General features: G+C 35.7%; 1 protein-coding gene across 2 annotated transcripts in view; it reads left to right on the top strand.

Annotated features, from left to right (window-relative positions):
* Oatp30B (Organic anion transporting polypeptide 30B) overlaps nt 1–16,360 on the top strand; it is a 179,923-nt gene extending 163,563 nt beyond the window's left edge. For both annotated transcript variants that reach the window (XM_089648874.1, XM_089648866.1), the window contains 9 exons: nt 3,916–4,023; nt 4,721–4,942; nt 5,471–5,635; nt 8,573–8,771; nt 12,247–12,422; nt 12,721–12,973; nt 14,174–14,365; nt 14,503–14,654; nt 15,068–16,360. In XM_089648874.1, the coding sequence (XP_089505000.1) occupies nt 3,916–4,023; nt 4,721–4,942; nt 5,471–5,635; nt 8,573–8,771; nt 12,247–12,422; nt 12,721–12,973; nt 14,174–14,365; nt 14,503–14,654; nt 15,068–15,915 (2,315 nt within the window). In that variant the 3' untranslated portion in view covers nt 15,916–16,360. The remainder of the gene's footprint in view (nt 1–3,915; nt 4,024–4,720; nt 4,943–5,470; nt 5,636–8,572; nt 8,772–12,246; nt 12,423–12,720; nt 12,974–14,173; nt 14,366–14,502; nt 14,655–15,067) is intronic.
* Nucleotides 16,361–18,645: the final 2,285 nt, after the last annotated feature.

The raw sequence follows: 18,645 nt of genomic DNA, 5'->3' as shown, positions 1-18,645 counted from the left end.
TTTTGAAAACGAGTCTCTGTTGGATTTTTTTAAATAATAAGTCTTTGATATTGAGCTCTGACCTCATAAAATTTAAAACTCTTCGGGGCTTACGATCACAGGGGCCTAACTACAAAAACTGTTTTTTTTTTAGTTATGCTTGGTTTCGGTAATGACATAATCATATTTTTTAGTTTCACGAAGCTTTATTTCGTACATACAGCCGTTTAAGAGATACAGTTAGGCATATGAGCATTCCAATCTTTATTTGCGTTTATCCACAGACATATGAATATATAGACTAGAAATTAAAGATGAGGGGTAAAATCAACTGTTGAAGAACGAAGGGGGTAAAGCTGACTGTGACTCGTCAATAAATCAATCTGACAGTATATAGGCATCTCGCATTATAATATCACCATTTAGTTAAGTAAAATCTGCTTTTGAATGAATAGACATTTTTAAATGGGAGCACAAATTACTCGCCACGTTATGAACAAATTTGCGAAAGCCAAATTCGGCAAAAAAAAATTCTTCTATTTTCAGAGTCGAATATTTTGTTTACGTATTTAGTTAAGACACTTTTATAAGTGTTCATAATTTACTTCCCAGTAACAACGATGCGCACACTTGGGAATCGCTACATTCGACATTCGACCAATGTTGGAGGGTTGTCACAACCGCTATGTCCCTATTAATAATAAAATATTGAAATCTTTAAGAAAGAAAAGTAAAACAACAAAAAAAACAAATGAAATTATATACACACAGTTTTTACCAGCGATTCCTAACAGTATTTGGAGTAAAAAATTGGACATCATTTTGCCTTCCGATGACACTTTTTCAATTAAAAACAAAAAACATGATTTTCTATCACACATCGCCACTCGGTATAACCTAGCGCATTACGTGATATGCACTCCTTCTCGTTCCAGCAGTACCGTACATACGAAAGAAGCGCGTACCTAACACGTGGTACCTAAAGCGCAAAAGGCGAAGGCACATCCCTGATTCTTATGCAAATGGCTTTGTATTTTGCGTCCAGATGTATCTCGATGTGATAGTATATGTTTCTACAACTGATCCATATTATACGATGTGAATAAGCTTAAAATAATGCTTACATATGGAATATAATACGACAATTGGGTTTATTCTCTTTTTCACATCTATTTTTACAAGTTTTCATATCACAAGCCACCATTTTGCCGTGTTATTTCGTAAAATGCCTCGACGCTAGTTCGAACAAGAATGATGACGTCACATTCTCAAGATTCACGGGAAGCCATACGCGAGCCCAGCCGGCTCCAATAGAACCGGTATGGGGAGTGGGGAATAATACGCTTTTAATCACTTAGGGCAGGTCTACTAATATTCATATGTCTATGCGTTTATCTGAAAACATGTTTTATATTTTCATTTTCCTGATCAGTGAAACTATTTTCAGCTCGTAAAGTATTTTCCATCATGAGCTATGTAAAAAATTTGCGAAAAATAGTGATGAAATCTCTCGCAAGGCCCGGTTAAAACAACTTGTATATTCCAATAATTGCTTTTATTTGTTCAAATTATTAAATTAATTCATGGCTACCTATATACGATTTTGATGAGATAACTCATTCCAAATACTGAATTTCATTACACTGAAATGTTGGCAACCTAAGCTTCCATTGTCCTAGCTCTTCATAGACATATGAATATTAGTAGACCTGCCCTAAGTGATTAAAAGCGTATTATCCCCACTCCCCATACCGGTTCCATTGGAACCGGCTGGGCTGGCGTATGGCCTCAAGTGAAATTTGAAAACGTGACGTCATCATTCTTGTGCGAACTATGGTCGAGGCATCATCGGTTAATTTTACGAAATAACACGGCAAAATGTTGACTTGTACTATGAAAACTTGTAAAAATAGATGTGAAAAGTAGAATAAACCCAATTGTCGTATTACATTCCATATATAAGCATTATTTTACTTTATTTTAAGCATATTCACATCGTATAATATAGATCAGTTTTAGAAACATATTATACTATCATATCGAGAAACGTCTGGACGCGAAACACAAAGCTGGTTGGTTGCTGGGAAGTAAATTATGAACATTTATAAAAGTGTCTTAACTAAATACTTAAACGAAATATTCGACTCTGAAAATACAACCGAATTTTTTTGCCGAATTTGGATTCGCAAATTTGTTCATAACGTGGCGAGTAATTTGCGCTCCCATGTAAAAATGTCTATTCATTCCAAAGCAGATTTTACTTTTAAGAAGTAAATGGTGATATTATAATGCGAGATGCCTATTTACTGTCAGATTGATTTATTGACGAATCACAGTCAGCCTTACCCCCTTCGTTCTTCAACAGTTGATTTTACCCCTCGCCATTATCTTCTCGTCTATTAATTCCTATGTCTGTGTAGCTCTTACTCTAGTAGTTGATTGTTCACTAGAAATCTCAGTTTCGTTTGTGAAACTCTATCCCTCAATAGTGGTTGGCTAAATACCCAAGTCCTCATTATTACTACCACTACCCTCCTACAATAACTGGTTTGGCGGTTGAGAAGGTTAAGAGTACATTATTCAGCCTATTGTCAAGAGGAATAACTGTAATAAGGTTTCACTGCCTATTCTCACATTAAATTATGACTTTAAAAAATAATATTATATCAAAATCATTGTACTTTCACTAACAATTTTTTTCGGTGGTTGTTTTTTTATATTCATTTATTAAAAATCCTCTCATATGGTTGTCTTTATCATGGGAGGTAATATAAATTGAACTAATTTTTTTTCTAACTAAACTAAGTACTTATTTGCTTAGTGGCTGAGTTAACAAATGCCTCGGGTTAACACCCGAGCGTTATGGGTTCAAATCCTCTGCTAGTTAATAATAATATAGGGCCGTTTTTTTGTGAAAAATCACGACAAGGGCACCATACAAATATTAAAGTTGGGGGTTGAAGTATACATACACAAAATATGTTTTTTTGTATTATTTTGGGTTATTTGATAAATTCAAGCGTGTTTCCTAAACTTTAATCTTAACTTTGATTGAGAAAAATGGAAATTTAATGCATCTTTTACCATCTCCCACGACATAAATAGTTATTTCTTGTAGTTATTAAGTTGAAACCAGGTGCTATTTATTATTTTTTGCATATTAGGAATTAGGAATTCGACATGTTTATCTATATTTTAAATTAGGATTGGGTTTTTATTTTAATGATCTTAAAAAGCTTAAAAAATCTGCTTAGATTTTATAGTTAATAGTTTTTTTTTGCACATTTAAGTATACACAATGTCGTGGACTGTGAAGCTGATGTGCAGACAGATGCTTCAGATGAACTTGAAGTGGAAACAATAACGAAAAAAAATGGTATCTGATGGAATTGGGTGATAATACTAGTAATAGTACCTATTTGTAAACCCACCTTCCGGTATGGAAGAATAAAGGAAGACCAATCACTTACCACCTTAACATCTCTGCGAAAGCACAATTTCAACTCAATCACAATATACGCCAAGATACTTTCATGCGATTGTCACTAAAACGAACGAATGAGTTCTAAAATCCAAGATTATATACACAAAAAATACCAACAAGTTGCTTCTAGATAGTCCGAATCCATAAATAAACCACTCACCGAATTCCGAATCCTTCTTGGTCCAAAACAAAAATAACAAAACATGCATAATTTTCTTGCAATAATATGTTCCATTATTTAAATTGGAATTCAGCTAGTGAATATGGTTAGGGAAAAGTAGGTACTGGATAAATAAAATTCCCGTTGGAACCAAGCATATTCTTTTTTCAAGACCAAACAATGATGGGATGTAGTAGGATTTTTTCAAATATTTTCCATTTATTTGAAACCCACGAATATTTATTTGTCTTTCTTTATCCCTATCCTTACTTTTTTACTCTTTCTGTTTCAGGTTGTATGTACAGCATGGCGGCTTTCGGTCCAGTATTAGGATTCCTGTTAGGAGCTTATCTACTTTCTTTCCACATGGATTCGTTTACCAGCACCATTATAGAAATAGGTGATTTATTGCTCAAATAATTAATTAGCTTTTTATGATACCTAAACGATCAAAATGTGTTGTGCTACATAAAAACACAAAATTTGTAACACTCTCAGTGCCATTATGTTGGTTCATGTTTTGGGGTGTTTAATCAAGTACCAAAAATTCCATCTGAAGAAGAAAAGGATACAACAACACTTTTTAACACCACAAAAATCAAACAATCATTAATATCTGCTAATCTTAACCCTTTTGAAACCTAATGTTAATTCAAATGAATATTACTTATGTTTACAGTAAAATATCTGACCAAAGTGGAGATGTTCGTTTATTGATTTTAATTGTAAATGGACAAAACATAAATACTAAACTGGTACAAAAAAAGGTAAGATTGAGGTTTTTCATGGAAATCTCAATCGGTGCCATTTTGTTTTTCGCCGATTCTAGTTCCGTTTCAGCTTTTTAACAGTAATTTTTGATCAGGAGAAATGCACAACTGTCAAGTTGTTATGCTCGTCAGCTGATCACAATCTGATAGAATGCTGAAACAGACCTAGAATCGGCGTTTAACTGGGACATCTCAAATGTCAAAAAGAAACGAAAAGGTGCTGATTAGTCATTTGATGACAATGTTACATTAATTTGAATTTCTGTAAAATACCTCAAACTAAGTGTCCATATGTACGGATGTAAACACAGTTTAAATGAATTTCAGAGCCGGATGACCACCGGTGGGTGGGGATGTGGTGGGGCGGCTTCCTCCTATGCGGGCTGTTGCTGATCCTGGTCGCCATCCCCTTCTTCTCCTTCCCCAAGGTGCTGACGAGGGAGAAAGAGAAGGTGCGCCTCGGGGAGAAGGCTGCTGCCGCATGCGGATCGGCTCCCCCCGTTAAGCCAGACAAGCCACCAGATTCAGGATATGGCAAGGATATAAAAGGTAATTACTATTTTTAATGGATTCCTTAAATAAAAGGTCGCTTAGATAGTTTGGACATGTAGAGTGGATGAACGAAGAAAGAAGTGTAAGGAAAATATAAGACTCTGAAGTTAATAGTACAAAAAGTTAGGGTCGCCCGTGGAAGACATGTCATGATTGAGTAGATGAAAAACTTGAGTCGGGTCATATCAAAAGTTCATAGACCAGAAGAGCCTGTATGAATTTGAACAAGAAGTGTGTGCCAAAAATGTACTTAGACCATTTGCCCAATTTTATCAATACTTTCTCAATTATTTAACAGCTCTATTAACCTTATCTACGCAGCTGTCACATATGTGATGCATCGTTGACTCTTCCTGTACACCGATGTTGCATATGTGATCCATAAAGTTTCACTAAAACAAATACTTTGTGTCAAAATGTGCCGGATGATGGGGTAAATTGTGTTGAAAGGCCAGTGTTGTAGAGATTAATTTATTTTTGTATCCAAACCGACTTAATAGTTGAATGTTTTATATTGTTGCTTAGATATCCCGGTGTCCATGTGGCGGCTGATGTGCAACCCGGTGTACGTGGTGACCTGCCTGGGGGCGTGCATGGAGCTGGTCATCGTGTCTGGGTTTGTGGTGTTCCTTCCCAAATACCTGGAGACGCAGTTCAGTCTCGGAAAGAGTCAGGCCAGTGTTTTTACAGGTAACATTTATCATAATATATGTGATGCCCACTTTAATAATAATAATTAGATTTTTATTTATGTGTGATTGTGTTGGGTGTGCATTACACAACATACGATTTTTAAATACATATATTTGAATTTCACTTTTGTTTTCGGAAATGAATGAATTCAAATCTACTATTAACCCACTTCCTGACAGCCGATCGAACTCAAACTTGGTAGATAGACTCGTTGTCGATGACAATGCATTCTATCAACTTTTGGTGGCAAACACGCATACACACGCGGACATGTACGCATTTCTCTGAAATTGGTGACATTACATCTAATACAAAATAAATATCGGTCCTAACCAATAGCGATTTGGCGTGGTTGTCGGCGTGGTTGACACCAGTCCCCGGGGAGAAAGGTTGAATCATCAGTCAAATCATAAAAATAAAAAATAAAATGTTTTAAAAGACTATTTAAAAGTTCACAGCAGTTTAAGAGCCAGTTCCTGGGGAGGAAGGTTCAATCCTCAGTTTAAAAAAAACTATGTTTCAATCTATTAATAAAAAAAACTTTTTATGGCTTGATTTTTCAAGAATATCAAAAAACTTTGAAATTGGCTACATGCCGGCCCAAGATAGCGGCCCAAGCATATAATTTATGTATCATTTACAAACATATATATATTAATTTATTATACATCAGATTATGACTACCGTAATATGGGCATTCTAGTAGTCGATAAACATGCAAAAACTTTTAAATAAAAACATTTTTATGAATAAAGTAAATTTACACTACATAAAAAAAATATTGCAGAGGTAGACAGAGTTAACGGACTGCTAAACAACTCTGTCTTGGCACACATCCCTTGCTTCACTCATATTCATACATACCCTTTTGTTATTCTAACCCTTGACATGGCCCGACACAACTATTTCGTCGCTCTAGTTCGTTTTTATCCAACTGACCAAAATGTAAATCAGGAGAAATAGCGCTTCAAATTTTTTTTACGAAAAACGCATACACTACTAAATTAGCTCATTCTAATCTGACTAAAATGATTTATAGTGACAGAAATTATTATTTTTAAGTAAAATTCGTTCCAAATATTTAAAATTTGCAGAAAACACGTTTTAAATTTGGATGTAGGACATAGTGTGGGATAAACATGTCGGAATGTTGAACGGTAGACTTTAAAACACATTAAAAATATTTTTTTGTTCACTTGTATCGTACATATAAATAAATGCTTTCTAAGAACAACTGCATACTTAACTCAATTTCGCCAAAAATGGTCTGTTGGACAAAAACGAACTTGAGCGATGATTTGGTTTACTTGATCGTGCCATATCTTCCTCGGGCTTCCCAAACTTCTTCTACTATTCACATTCCCATCATATATTCTTCTTACACTCCTGTCTTCATTCATTCGCTCTACATGCCAAACCATTTAAGAGTCCCTTTTTTTATCTTACTCATTATGCTTACATTCTTTGCGAATCTCCACATTTCTCAAACGTGGTTTTACCGCACACCGACCTCAGAGATCTCATTTCTACAGCATTCATTCTACTTTCATCCGAACTCCGTCAGTTCCGTGCTTCACTGCCATACATTATTTATTTGTTTATATTATACGCCCAAACAAACTTTTAATTCTTTTACATACAGGGCTTTTACAAACATTAGATATGCACAATAATTTAGTGGAACAGTAATCATGAAGTAAAATTGGCTATTTAGATTATGTAGAACCCATTTTATTTTATTTATTTATTAAGACATGCACAGTACAATAAGATAGAGTTATATTAATAAGGTTAAGTAATATTATAATCATAAGGATATTTTTCGTTATTACATAGTTTTAGGACCTATTACGTATGTCCATAAAATATCATTATGTAATTTCGCCTGAGATTGTTCTGAAAACTAATGATTTTAAGTTAAAATCAATGAATTTAAGTTTAAATTTATGTATGAGTAGGTAATAGTTATAAAAGGAAGAAAGTGTATGTTAATGTAATTATTATTGAGGTATGTAATTATAGCATTCTTGTAACTATATTCCGTGCGGTTGAACGCATCTAATATTTCTGAAAAAGTATTGCCAACTGCCTACAATCTAGGTACAGGTGAGTATCTAAATGTCTCGTCCTGATATTGTTGTTGCTGATATGGAAGGTAATTACGCAGAGTAAATGATAGATGCCATCCATTTCGTAATTTTATGGTCTTAAGGCGACGTAAGATAACGGGAGTTTGCTCGACGCTCGCATTTTAATAATTTCTGAGGTATCCCTATGGATGTAGGTTATTTATATTTAAGAATAATAAAAACAGGACCTTACCATTAAAACATTTTTCAACTATAAAATTAGCGGTAAGCACCAGATTTTATTTTTTAGACGATGAATTAGTAATTTCCCGGGGAATCCCTCTAAAAGAATTTGAGATTTTAGTAATACATTCATCAGAAATAATTTATATAAATTCCATAGAAAGATCGATTTTCTAGGCCAGCAAAGTCGACCATAGGTTCGTTCATTACGCTGGACCACACGCCGAATATTGTTTTTGTACGACTTCATCACTTATGTCGTTAAGATTCCCACTTTATTTTTGAGATTTCATAAGGTAAATTCAACTGCAGGTCTGTCCAATACACCACGGCCGCGCGTTGCATATTTTTGTGCACGGCTGCTTCACTTACGTCGTTAAGATTTTGGCTTTATTTTAGGGTATTGTCTCGTCTTAACATCATTATTATAATAATTTTCAATGACTTGACTAAAGTGTTTGATTCACCTCATGGTGCCACAATTGCCACATCTTCCTGAGGCATCTACGACTTCTTACATAAAGATAATGAACGATCATGGGAATCCATTACTTAAGTCCTCTCATGTGAATCTTCAGAATACGTAATGACATTTTTTTCAATATCTATCAATCTTTCTCAGGGTCCATTGCTATCCCTGGGGCTTGCATCGGTATCTTCATGGGTGGCTGTCTGCTGAAGCGCCTGGAGCTGCGGCCCAAGGGGGCCGTGCAGTTTGTTCTGGTTTCCAACACCATCTGCCTTGCCTGCTACGCCCTGCTCTTCTTCCTAGGCTGCGACAATGTCAAGATGGCGGGAACTACCATTCCTTATTACAACAGGTAATTTATCCCAGCAAAAATTCATTTAAAACAATTGATAAATCAATAAATTACAGCTAGACCGCAAGCAAAAGGTGTGCAGATGTGCGTCTCTTGCCATATGCAGAAAGGGTGTGATTTATTAGTAGTTTGCTAGCATTTGTTGGTGGCTTGCAACTCAGTACTCTCCTCTGTCGTACCTTAACATCTTACAATATAATATCATCTTATTTGACGTGGCTTAACTATTGAAATGCTGAGCTCCCGCTACATAAATCATGTACGACTATGCGGGCATGAGCCTATTACGGAGAAAATCACCAAAATTGTAATCTTTTAAAATTTATAAAATAAAAAAATAACTGTAAAGTGTACAGAAGGTAAAAATCCCACAAACAGTATTATATTATTTTGCGTAACAAAAAAAACAAAACTGTTTTCAGATTACCAATTGGATACGTCGGCACTAATACAAATTTTTTGGGTTCTTTTGTCGCATGAGAAGTTAATGTTGATCCATTGTTACAATAGATTTATATTTAAAATACAAATTAACTTACTAAAAACTACACTTTTTTTGGAGACAATCTGGGCCGCCTCAAGGAAACGACTTCACTCGCATCCTGATACCTCGCCTAGTTCTTTATTAGCCTTTAGTGTGATCATTTATATTGTATTCTGGATTCAAAAATCAGAGAAAATGTACTAATTTTCTGTCATCAACTAGATTTATTTTTTGTAGATAATTTTTTTTTTTCTACAGATAAACTATTAGAAAGCAATAACAATGGAACAAGGGTGATTGACTTTGCAGAATCACGAAACATGATAATAGCTTCAACACAGTTCCCAATGAAGAATATACATAAATGGACATGGACATCACCTGGCGGCAGATACCATAATCAAATAGACCATATCCTAATTGAAAGAAGAGGGGCGACCAGTATCACAAATGTAAGAAGTTACAGAGGAGCTAACTGTGATTCGGATCACTATTTGGTAGTAGCCAGCTATAGATGCAGAATAGCAAGAGATAGAAGAGGAAATCAGCCAAGTATCCCAAAGCTAAACATCGATGCTCTTAAAACACCAGAAGGATTGGATAGATACCACGACTCACTGTCAACAAACCTACCAAACCAACTGAGTGATCAGCTCTCCTCAAACGATTTAGAAGAGGATTGGACCAGTCTGAGAGATGCACTGCTGACAGCGGCAGAATCAGGCATTGGAAATAGACCTAGGCAGGTTAGAAATCCCTGGTTCGATGAGGAGTGCATACAGAGCGTCTGCAAGAAAAATGAGCTAAGAAAATTATGTATAGAAATAGGAACAAGATCAAAAAGACAAGCCTACGAACAAGCACGAAGAGATGCTAACCATTTGATTAAAAGAAAGAAGAGACTATATTTTAACAACATATTGTTGAAAATGGAAAATGATTTTGTTAATAACAATCCACGTGAAGCATATAAAGGCGTCAATGTATTTAAAAAGGGCTTCAAACCCAACACATCCCTGTGCAGAGATAGTAATGGAGACATAATAGGAGATAAGGAAAAGATTAAGACTAGGTGGAAAGAATACTTCCAACAGCTCTTGAATCCCAATAACAACCTGACAGTCGAACCAACTCACATTCCGGATGAGCTAAATAATGATGAAACGACTAGAGCGCCATCGGTGGCAGAAGTAAGGGCTGCCCTAAATAAATTGAAAAACAATAAAACACCGGGAGGAGACAATATCCCGGCAGAGCTCTATAAATATGGAAACGAACATCTGAAAAACCTGCTACACAATCTTATTGTAAAAATATGGACCGCCGAAAGAGTACCAGAAGAGTGGCAAACTAGTATAATATGCCCCATACATAAAAAGGGAGACAAATTGAAATGTGAAAATCACAGAGGAATATCGCTACTTTGTACAGCGTATAAAATCTTCACAACGATTTTGAAAGAAAGACTAGAACGTCATTCAGAGAACTTGCTGGGAGAGTATCAGGCAGGTTTTAGGAGGGGGAGATCCACCACTGATCAACTCTTTACTACTCGACAAATCCTGACAAAATGCTGGGAATTCGATATAGACATATATCAACTATTTGTTGACTTCAAACAGGCATATGACAGTATAGATAGGGAGAAAATATATGAAATACTCCTAAATTTTGGTATACCGCCCAAAATAGTCAAGCTTGTAAAAGCAACGATGGTTGGTTCACGATGTCGAGTAAGGATAGGAGGTGAAACAACGGAGGATTTTAACGTCTCCCAGGGGCTGAAACAAGGTGATGGCTTAGCTCCCACTCTTTTCAATATTGTTCTGGAGCACGTCGTGAGGAAGACAATGATTGCTACCGACTCAAACATTTGCTACAAAAGCAATCAAATAGTTGGATATGCAGACGACCTTAACATTGTCGGAAGATCCTTACAGGCTGTAAGAGAGGTGTTTGACCCTTTGGAGACTGCAGCAAGAGAGGTGGGCTTGCAAATCAACGAGAACAAAACTAAAATCATGATGCAAACCAGAACCCCACACCGCAGAATAAAAGATAAAGTGAATTTTAAAAACTCCTATAACTTTGAAGTGGTCGAAGAGTTTGCCTACCTGGGCTCCATCATAACGCAGGACAACGAAGACCCAGTAGAAGTAAGAAAGCGCATCACAGCCGCTAACAACACTTACTTCGCGTTGCTGCCAGTGTTCAAATCCCGAAACGTCCATAGGAAAACCAAAATAACCCTGTACAAAACAATTATTAGAACGGTCTTGGCCTATGGATGTGAGGCGGGAACACTGACAGCAAAGTCTGCGGAACGGCTGGACACCTTCGAAAGAAAGGTACTTCGAAGAATCTTAGGAGCGGTGCGAGAGGGAGAGGCATGGAGAATCCGCCACAATAAGGAGCTATATGACATCTACCAAGCTCCCAGACTCTCTACTCATTTACGGCTCCAAAGACTAAGATGGGCCGGACATGTGCACCGAATGCCAAGCACACGTGTACCAAAGAAGGTTTTAACAGGACACCCGGGAGGCAAACGAAAGGCGGGCAGACCTAGGCTGAGATGGGAGGACGATGTCAGGAAAGATGCCAGAGGACTACTCCATGTTGCAGATTGGAAGACGACGGCCGAGGACAGAGGGCGGTGGAGGCTCATGTTAAAGGAGGCCAAGGCTCGAAATGGGCTGTAGCGCCATTGAAGAAGAAGAAGAAACTATTAGAAAAAGAATCCTCTCTAGGTTGTGTAAAATCTTCAAAAAGTAATACACAGCACTTAGCTTTCTGTCAGTTTTTATTGAACCACTTATTGCTTAATTTGATTTCGAAGCAGGATGAAAAAGATAAACAGGATGGTTTAATTATGACCGAATTGAGTCCAACAAGCAGTTTTAAATGTAAACAGATCTAATAATAGTGTTGCCTCTTAATTTTTCATTTAAACTTTCAATTTCAATTGTCTTATTTTTCTTTGTTTTTCAGTACTTCTCGTCTCGAGCCCTTCCAAGTGAACCTCACAGCGGCGTGTAACTTTGGTTGCTCCTGCCGCACTACCGACGTGGAACCGGTCTGCGGGAATAATGGGCTGACCTACTTCTCCCCATGCCATGCGGGCTGCACCGCCTTTTCTTCCCGGTCCAACTACACCAACTGTGCTTGTGAGTTATTTGAAATACAATTAATAAATTATTGTCAATTTTGAAGAGCAATTTAGTGATACAAAATATTTAGATATATATATATTAATACACTGGTTAGTTGCTGAATTCACAAATGCGTCTGATTCTCGCCGAGGAGTCTGGCATTTAATTGAACAATCAAACTCCAGCTTTTAATAATGGTTGTAGGAGTTTTTCAAATATTGTCAAAATTTACTGTCCGGTTATTATTTGTAACTCAAGAAAGTTTGTCTTTCTTAAAAAAAATATAATTAATTAATATTATAATTGTGTTTAGGCGTTCACGGCAACCTATCGATGCTGGGCGGTGGCCCCGGTGGGGGCCCCATCCACACGGGGGCCGGGGGCTCGTCGGCAGCCGCCTCCATAGCGCTGCGGGAGGACTTTGCTGAAGTCACCGTGGTGCCCGTGGCCACAGCGGGGCCCTGCAGCCCCCCTTGCACCACTATATTCCCCTTCCTCATACTGCTGTTCTTTATGACATTCATTGTGGCTGTCACGCAAATGCCACTCCTTATGATTGTACTCAGGTTAGTTTACTATTTCATGTACATACTTTATTAACCTTTTGAACGCGTTAATTTGCTCCGTTTTATCTATACCCGTACGCGGTACATATTTTCAAATACCTATGCATGCGATTAAATTTCAAATTATAGCATTCTGGCATGATTTATTGGACTATATAGACAGAACAGATTATTCTCCACAATATGAAAACAAATCCTCGTGTGTCAACACTCTTAGATGTTTATAAAAACAAAAACATAAAATTTCATACAAAGACGTACCGTATCTTTTGAATGTGGTCCCGCCATTCACTCGGCGTCATAAATAAACCATTCTCGGTGTGTGTGTACTTAGGCCACTGTGTTTATAGACACAAGTGGGACACCATGATCACTTATCATTCTTAGTTATGAAAAGTTGTGAATGACAAACTAGTACTAACGCCATCCGTTGACAAAAATGTAAACTAAAGGACTAAAAGGCGCGAAGAGACGCACTTGGTTACCGATCTTTTTTTATGAAATACAATTTTATTTTTGAGAAATTCTTGTAGATGTCAGCATCGTGATAGTTCTACAAATGTCCAAGTGAGCAAGAAATACATTTATGACGAAAGAGAGCGGGAATATCGGCCGTCAAAGTTGCCGTATCAACTGTTGATACAGCCGCGTGTGAGTATAGACTTTTTGCCGTAACAACAGTTGATACGGCCGCGTGCAAAGAGTTAAAGAAACCTGTAAATATTATATATGTAATGTTTCCATCGATGCACGGAATCCATTATGAGAAATAGTCTAAATTTTCACTTTCCCCATCAACATATTGGTCTTGTTCATTAACATTCCCTCTGCTTTGGTTTCGCTTTTCGCTGTCAACAACACAATAAAAATATGAAACAGACTGATTATTGTCACCCCATTATTTTTTCATTTTGTGTATAAATAATTAATAAGACATTTGCAGTGTCATAAATTTTTCTCAAATTGCAATCGCAACCTTTGGTTTCATAGAGGTGTACATTTTTATTCTTCTGTGAGTAACTTCTATATATGAATGTAAAGCATGGTGTTTTCTCTTTTCTAACACTGTTTAAATCATATTTCTAACAATGATAATAAGGGAGACACAGCTATTTGTATGGGACCATATGAGCCGTTCCCAAAAGGGAACGAATTAGCCCAAGAGGTTAACATGGAGTGTAATTATTATACTTGTTTCAGATCCGTCAGTGAAGAAGAACGCTCATTTGCCCTTGGAATGCAGTTTGTGATATTCAGACTATTTGGCTATATTCCCGCCCCTATACTCTTTGGAAATTTGATAGATTCTACTTGCCTCTTGTGGAAGAGTACATGTGGAGATAAGAAGGGAGGCCGCTGCTTGCTTTATGATATTGAACAATTTAGATATAGGTGAGTTAAGTCTATTAACCTGTCTCTTTACTTTTCATTTACAATAACTATTTAGTGATATGGTACGATTTGAGATTTTATTTATTTAATGATATTTTTCTTTCTGTGTGGATTGATTTATTTGTTCTTTTTGTCAGATACGTCGGTCTTTGCGGAGGAATCAAAATTCTAGCACTTGGAATATTCCTAATCGACTGGTGGTTGGTCCGAAGGCGTAAATCTCTGGATTATTGTTCTCCCTTGGACCCCCAGAAGGACATCACAGGATCCATCATCAGCCTTGATAAATGTATGAAAATTATCACAAAACAGTTTTAAAATGCTATTAACTTCTTGATCGCCGTTGCTAAATTTTCGCCGTGCCCCAGCTGATTCTATTTTCGTAATAACTTTTTTTTTGCAAAACTATGTTTTTGTTAATTGTACCATTTTACCAAATAATGTGTTTACATTTTAAATATGGTGGTAGATTCTGTACTATTTTTATTTATTTTTTAAAAATCGAGTAGATTCATCTATGTGGTAGGATAGACTGATTACCATATAGATGGTAGATATGTAATCTATAATAAGTAGTTTCCACGGAATGGGTAGTGATATTCAAAGAAATTACTTATTTATAATATTCTTATGGATATACTGTCGAACAACAGGTTAATCGAGATGTAAATTTTGAAACTTATTTTTGTGTATTTTTTTCAGTATTTGAAGAGAAACCGAGTGCCGAGTGTATGAGTGGATTTACATCAGGTTTGACATCCGGAGGAAGCTCTAACATTGGCACTCCGCTTGAATGTCCCAACGCTATCACACAATCCGAGTCCTTCAAGGAACAAGCACCCAAGACCCAGTCCAGGCTCCAAAGGAATGACTCTCAGTACTCCCAGGATTCCCAGCAGTCTAAATCTGGAGTGGGCAAGAACTCCCGAGTGCTGGTGGCCTCCAAACACCTTAGAAATGATTCCAAAACTATTCAACTGGAAGCCAGGCATCAACTTTCTCTGGACGAACAGGATAAATCTGAAATGCGGCACAGCAGGACTGACTCTAGAGACTTGAAGCACTCCCGATCTAATTCTAAGGACTACAATTTGTTTTCAAGATCTACCTCCAAAGACTTCAATACGCATTCGAGATCTGGATCCCGCGACTTCAAAGTTCATTCAAGATCAAACTCGCGAGATATAAGCTTGGATCAAATAAAACACTTGGCTCTGAAGAGCGTGGAGAACTTGGATCTAGCTTCCATCGTGCTCAATAAAAGCTTTGACGAGGAAGCTAAACAGTTATTAGATAATTCAAATATGGTTCTAAGACATAGGCGAACCAACTCTAAGGATCTGAAGGCTGTGGAGGCGATAATAAAAGGGCATAAGAGAAGCACCTCGCACCACATCATGGTGGACGGGGCGGGGGCGGGAACGGTAGCGGGGACCGAGGGGGATGTGAGGGAGCTCCTGGCCCCCGTGACTGCCGAGACGGCCTTCCCTATTCCCAGTGTGATCTTCAATGACAAAACACTTTCTCCTAGTTCCAATCAACAATCTTAATGTTTGTGTCATCTTAGTGAAATTGTCCTCATTTTAAGTATTTTAATTAATTATTTAAAGCCACTTTTGTTATAAGGGCATCACGCAACTGATAAATATATAACTTTATTAATGTAGACTTGCCGTAAGTATCTTCTTTAATTTTAGTTTTGGTTCAGATAAATCGCAATACTTTCCTTTTAATTCTGTACTTTCATAAAGCCATATTTTCACACTTATCCGCTTTTCACCATAGAATTATATAATATTTCTTATAAATGGAATTTTTGTCAATTGAGTAAATCTGTGCTGTGACGTGTGTGAATTTGTAGCGTTATACGAATGTAAAGAAAATAATTATTTGTATAAATAATATGTATTATGCTCCCTTCTCACTAGTTTAATCCAATTCTGATAGATTAGTGTTTCCATTCATTTTCCCATGTTTTATTCATTCATATCATAGGAATAAAGAATAACACAAGAAGTGCCTTGTGGACCTGTTTCATGATCCAAATATTTGCCTAATCGAAACCTAAATTTCCAATACAAAACTGTGTATGTGAAATTCAAATGTGATGGAAATCTACAATGTCAAGCGAGTGTAAGTGAGACCGAGCGATGGGCTATTGGGCTAAATGGAACTTTTTTTTCCCGCTCAAATTTGTATAGAGGGCAGTTGTAGTGTTATTCTTTATTCTAAGATACGTATGTTGACTATTTTATTCCTTTCTAATTGTATCGGTGAGTGTTCAGCACACTAATCAAATAACATTTAAACCATACAGGGTCGCCACAAGGCAACAACATTATGTCCATTAAGTTTATAATTCTAAAACTACATATCCAAACCCATTTAAGACAAAATGTTTTAACAAAATGTATTTAACAATTTTTAAATATATTTTGATCTTTCAATGTATTTCCACTATTGATTTAAGATTAATACATTTTCGTTATTAGTGGTTTATTTTCTTTGAAATTATTTTAATTTGTATTTTTTTCTTATTGTTAAATTTTAATGGTCTTGCATCCACTATCAATTTATATTCCAGCATTCCCTTATTTATTAAAAAATATTTTCTCAATTTTGTACTTAATTTTATATTTTTTAACAATTTTCTATCCAAGAAGTTATGTTTTCTATGAATGAATACAGAAGAGCATCAGTTATCGTTTTAATGCCAATTATAGAAGAATAAGATGTTTACTGTTTATCCTAGCTTTGTGTAAGAAACACAAATGCCCTCAACCCAGCACTGCCAACTTTAACATACATACATTTTAATATTATTACTTATTGAAATAAGGTTGTAACTGTAAACAATTTAATTTATCATGTTCATGTTCCAAACTATTAATGCTGATTATTGAACAATGTTTTATTTAATAAGTATTATTTGAGAAGCGAACAATTGCATATATATAGTTTAAATTGTTATTTGTGAATACAACACCGGGGATAACTAGATTTTCTCAAGAAGACAAATATAAATTCTCTAATTTGCTTTAAATTTAATAAGCTTGAGTCAGCGGGACCATATCATATTGAATATTTTCATTTTGTAAATTGAATAATTGTGTAAAATGCTGTAAAGTTGATAGAAATTCTTAATGACTAGATCACGCAAAATAAAAATGTTTTTAGACCGTAGAAACCTTTGAACGTTCGAGCAATATAAGTATCAATTATCCTAGGGAAGATTAAACTTGGAAAATGTGTAATTAGAATATTGCTTGTAGTCTTTGAATAATGCTAAATATATTCAAATATCAAAATGCCTTACAAAAAAATCTCTTTAGGTTAGTTTTAGATAAAATAGCGATTCCAGATTGTTAATATTTATTTATATTTAGATTGACAACTGCTGGCTATTTTAATTATAACATGTAGATATTTGCCAATTCTATTGTGTGAATCTAAAATGATTATTTTCGTATAATTATAGATTGTTAAATGTAAAATGTGACTAGTTTTAAGTAAACAAAATTGATTTTATTTTTATTTCAATTACTATGTAAGGATATTTAGAATGTTGAGTTGTCTTGTTGTAACAAAGTACTTTTGGAGAATGTTCTGCGTAATGGGTTCTGATTCATTCACTACTTTAGTTTCCATCGGTAACAACAATCCCAGTCAAATCCTTTCCAACTCTATCACTGATATATATCATTCATTGAGTGATTTATATATCATTAATTAATACACATTTAACCATCTCCATGGCTCTTCCAAGCTTTATTGCCTTGAGATTTGTTGTTCAAAGTGAAAATGAAATCGAATCTGGTGCCAGTGATTTTATCCGCAAAAACCAAAACAAACAATACATGTGACTTAAATGGAAGGAATCCAATATACAAACTTTGTTTCGTTGTACATTCTGAACAATTTTATTTATGTCATCAAGTATTGTAATACATTGATGATACATTTAGATAAAAATTTGAATGCACAAACCTTTTTGTTTATGACAACAAAGTACCTTTAACAAAATTTTGACAAAATGTACAACTCACTGCCTGTAATTCCATTAATTATATTAATATTATCTATTTTAACAAAATCGCAGTTTGCTCGGGGACTAAAATCCATAATTTATCCTTGCGACAAAACAATCACATTTTCTCAGATCATTTGCACATTGGAATGTTTTAGCATTACGTTTAATAAAACCTATTTAATATTTACGGATGATTGGTTGAATGTTAGTAACAAGTAACAAGTGTGCAATGAAGGTGTATCATTTTGTA

Source organism: Hesperophylax consimilis, chromosome 3 (assembly GCF_061612785.1).
Source record: "Hesperophylax consimilis isolate HC1 chromosome 3, BYU_Hcon_1.0, whole genome shotgun sequence".
NCBI classification, from domain to species: domain Eukaryota; kingdom Metazoa; phylum Arthropoda; class Insecta; order Trichoptera; family Limnephilidae; genus Hesperophylax; species Hesperophylax consimilis.
This window is presented reverse-complemented; position numbering and strand designations above follow the sequence as displayed.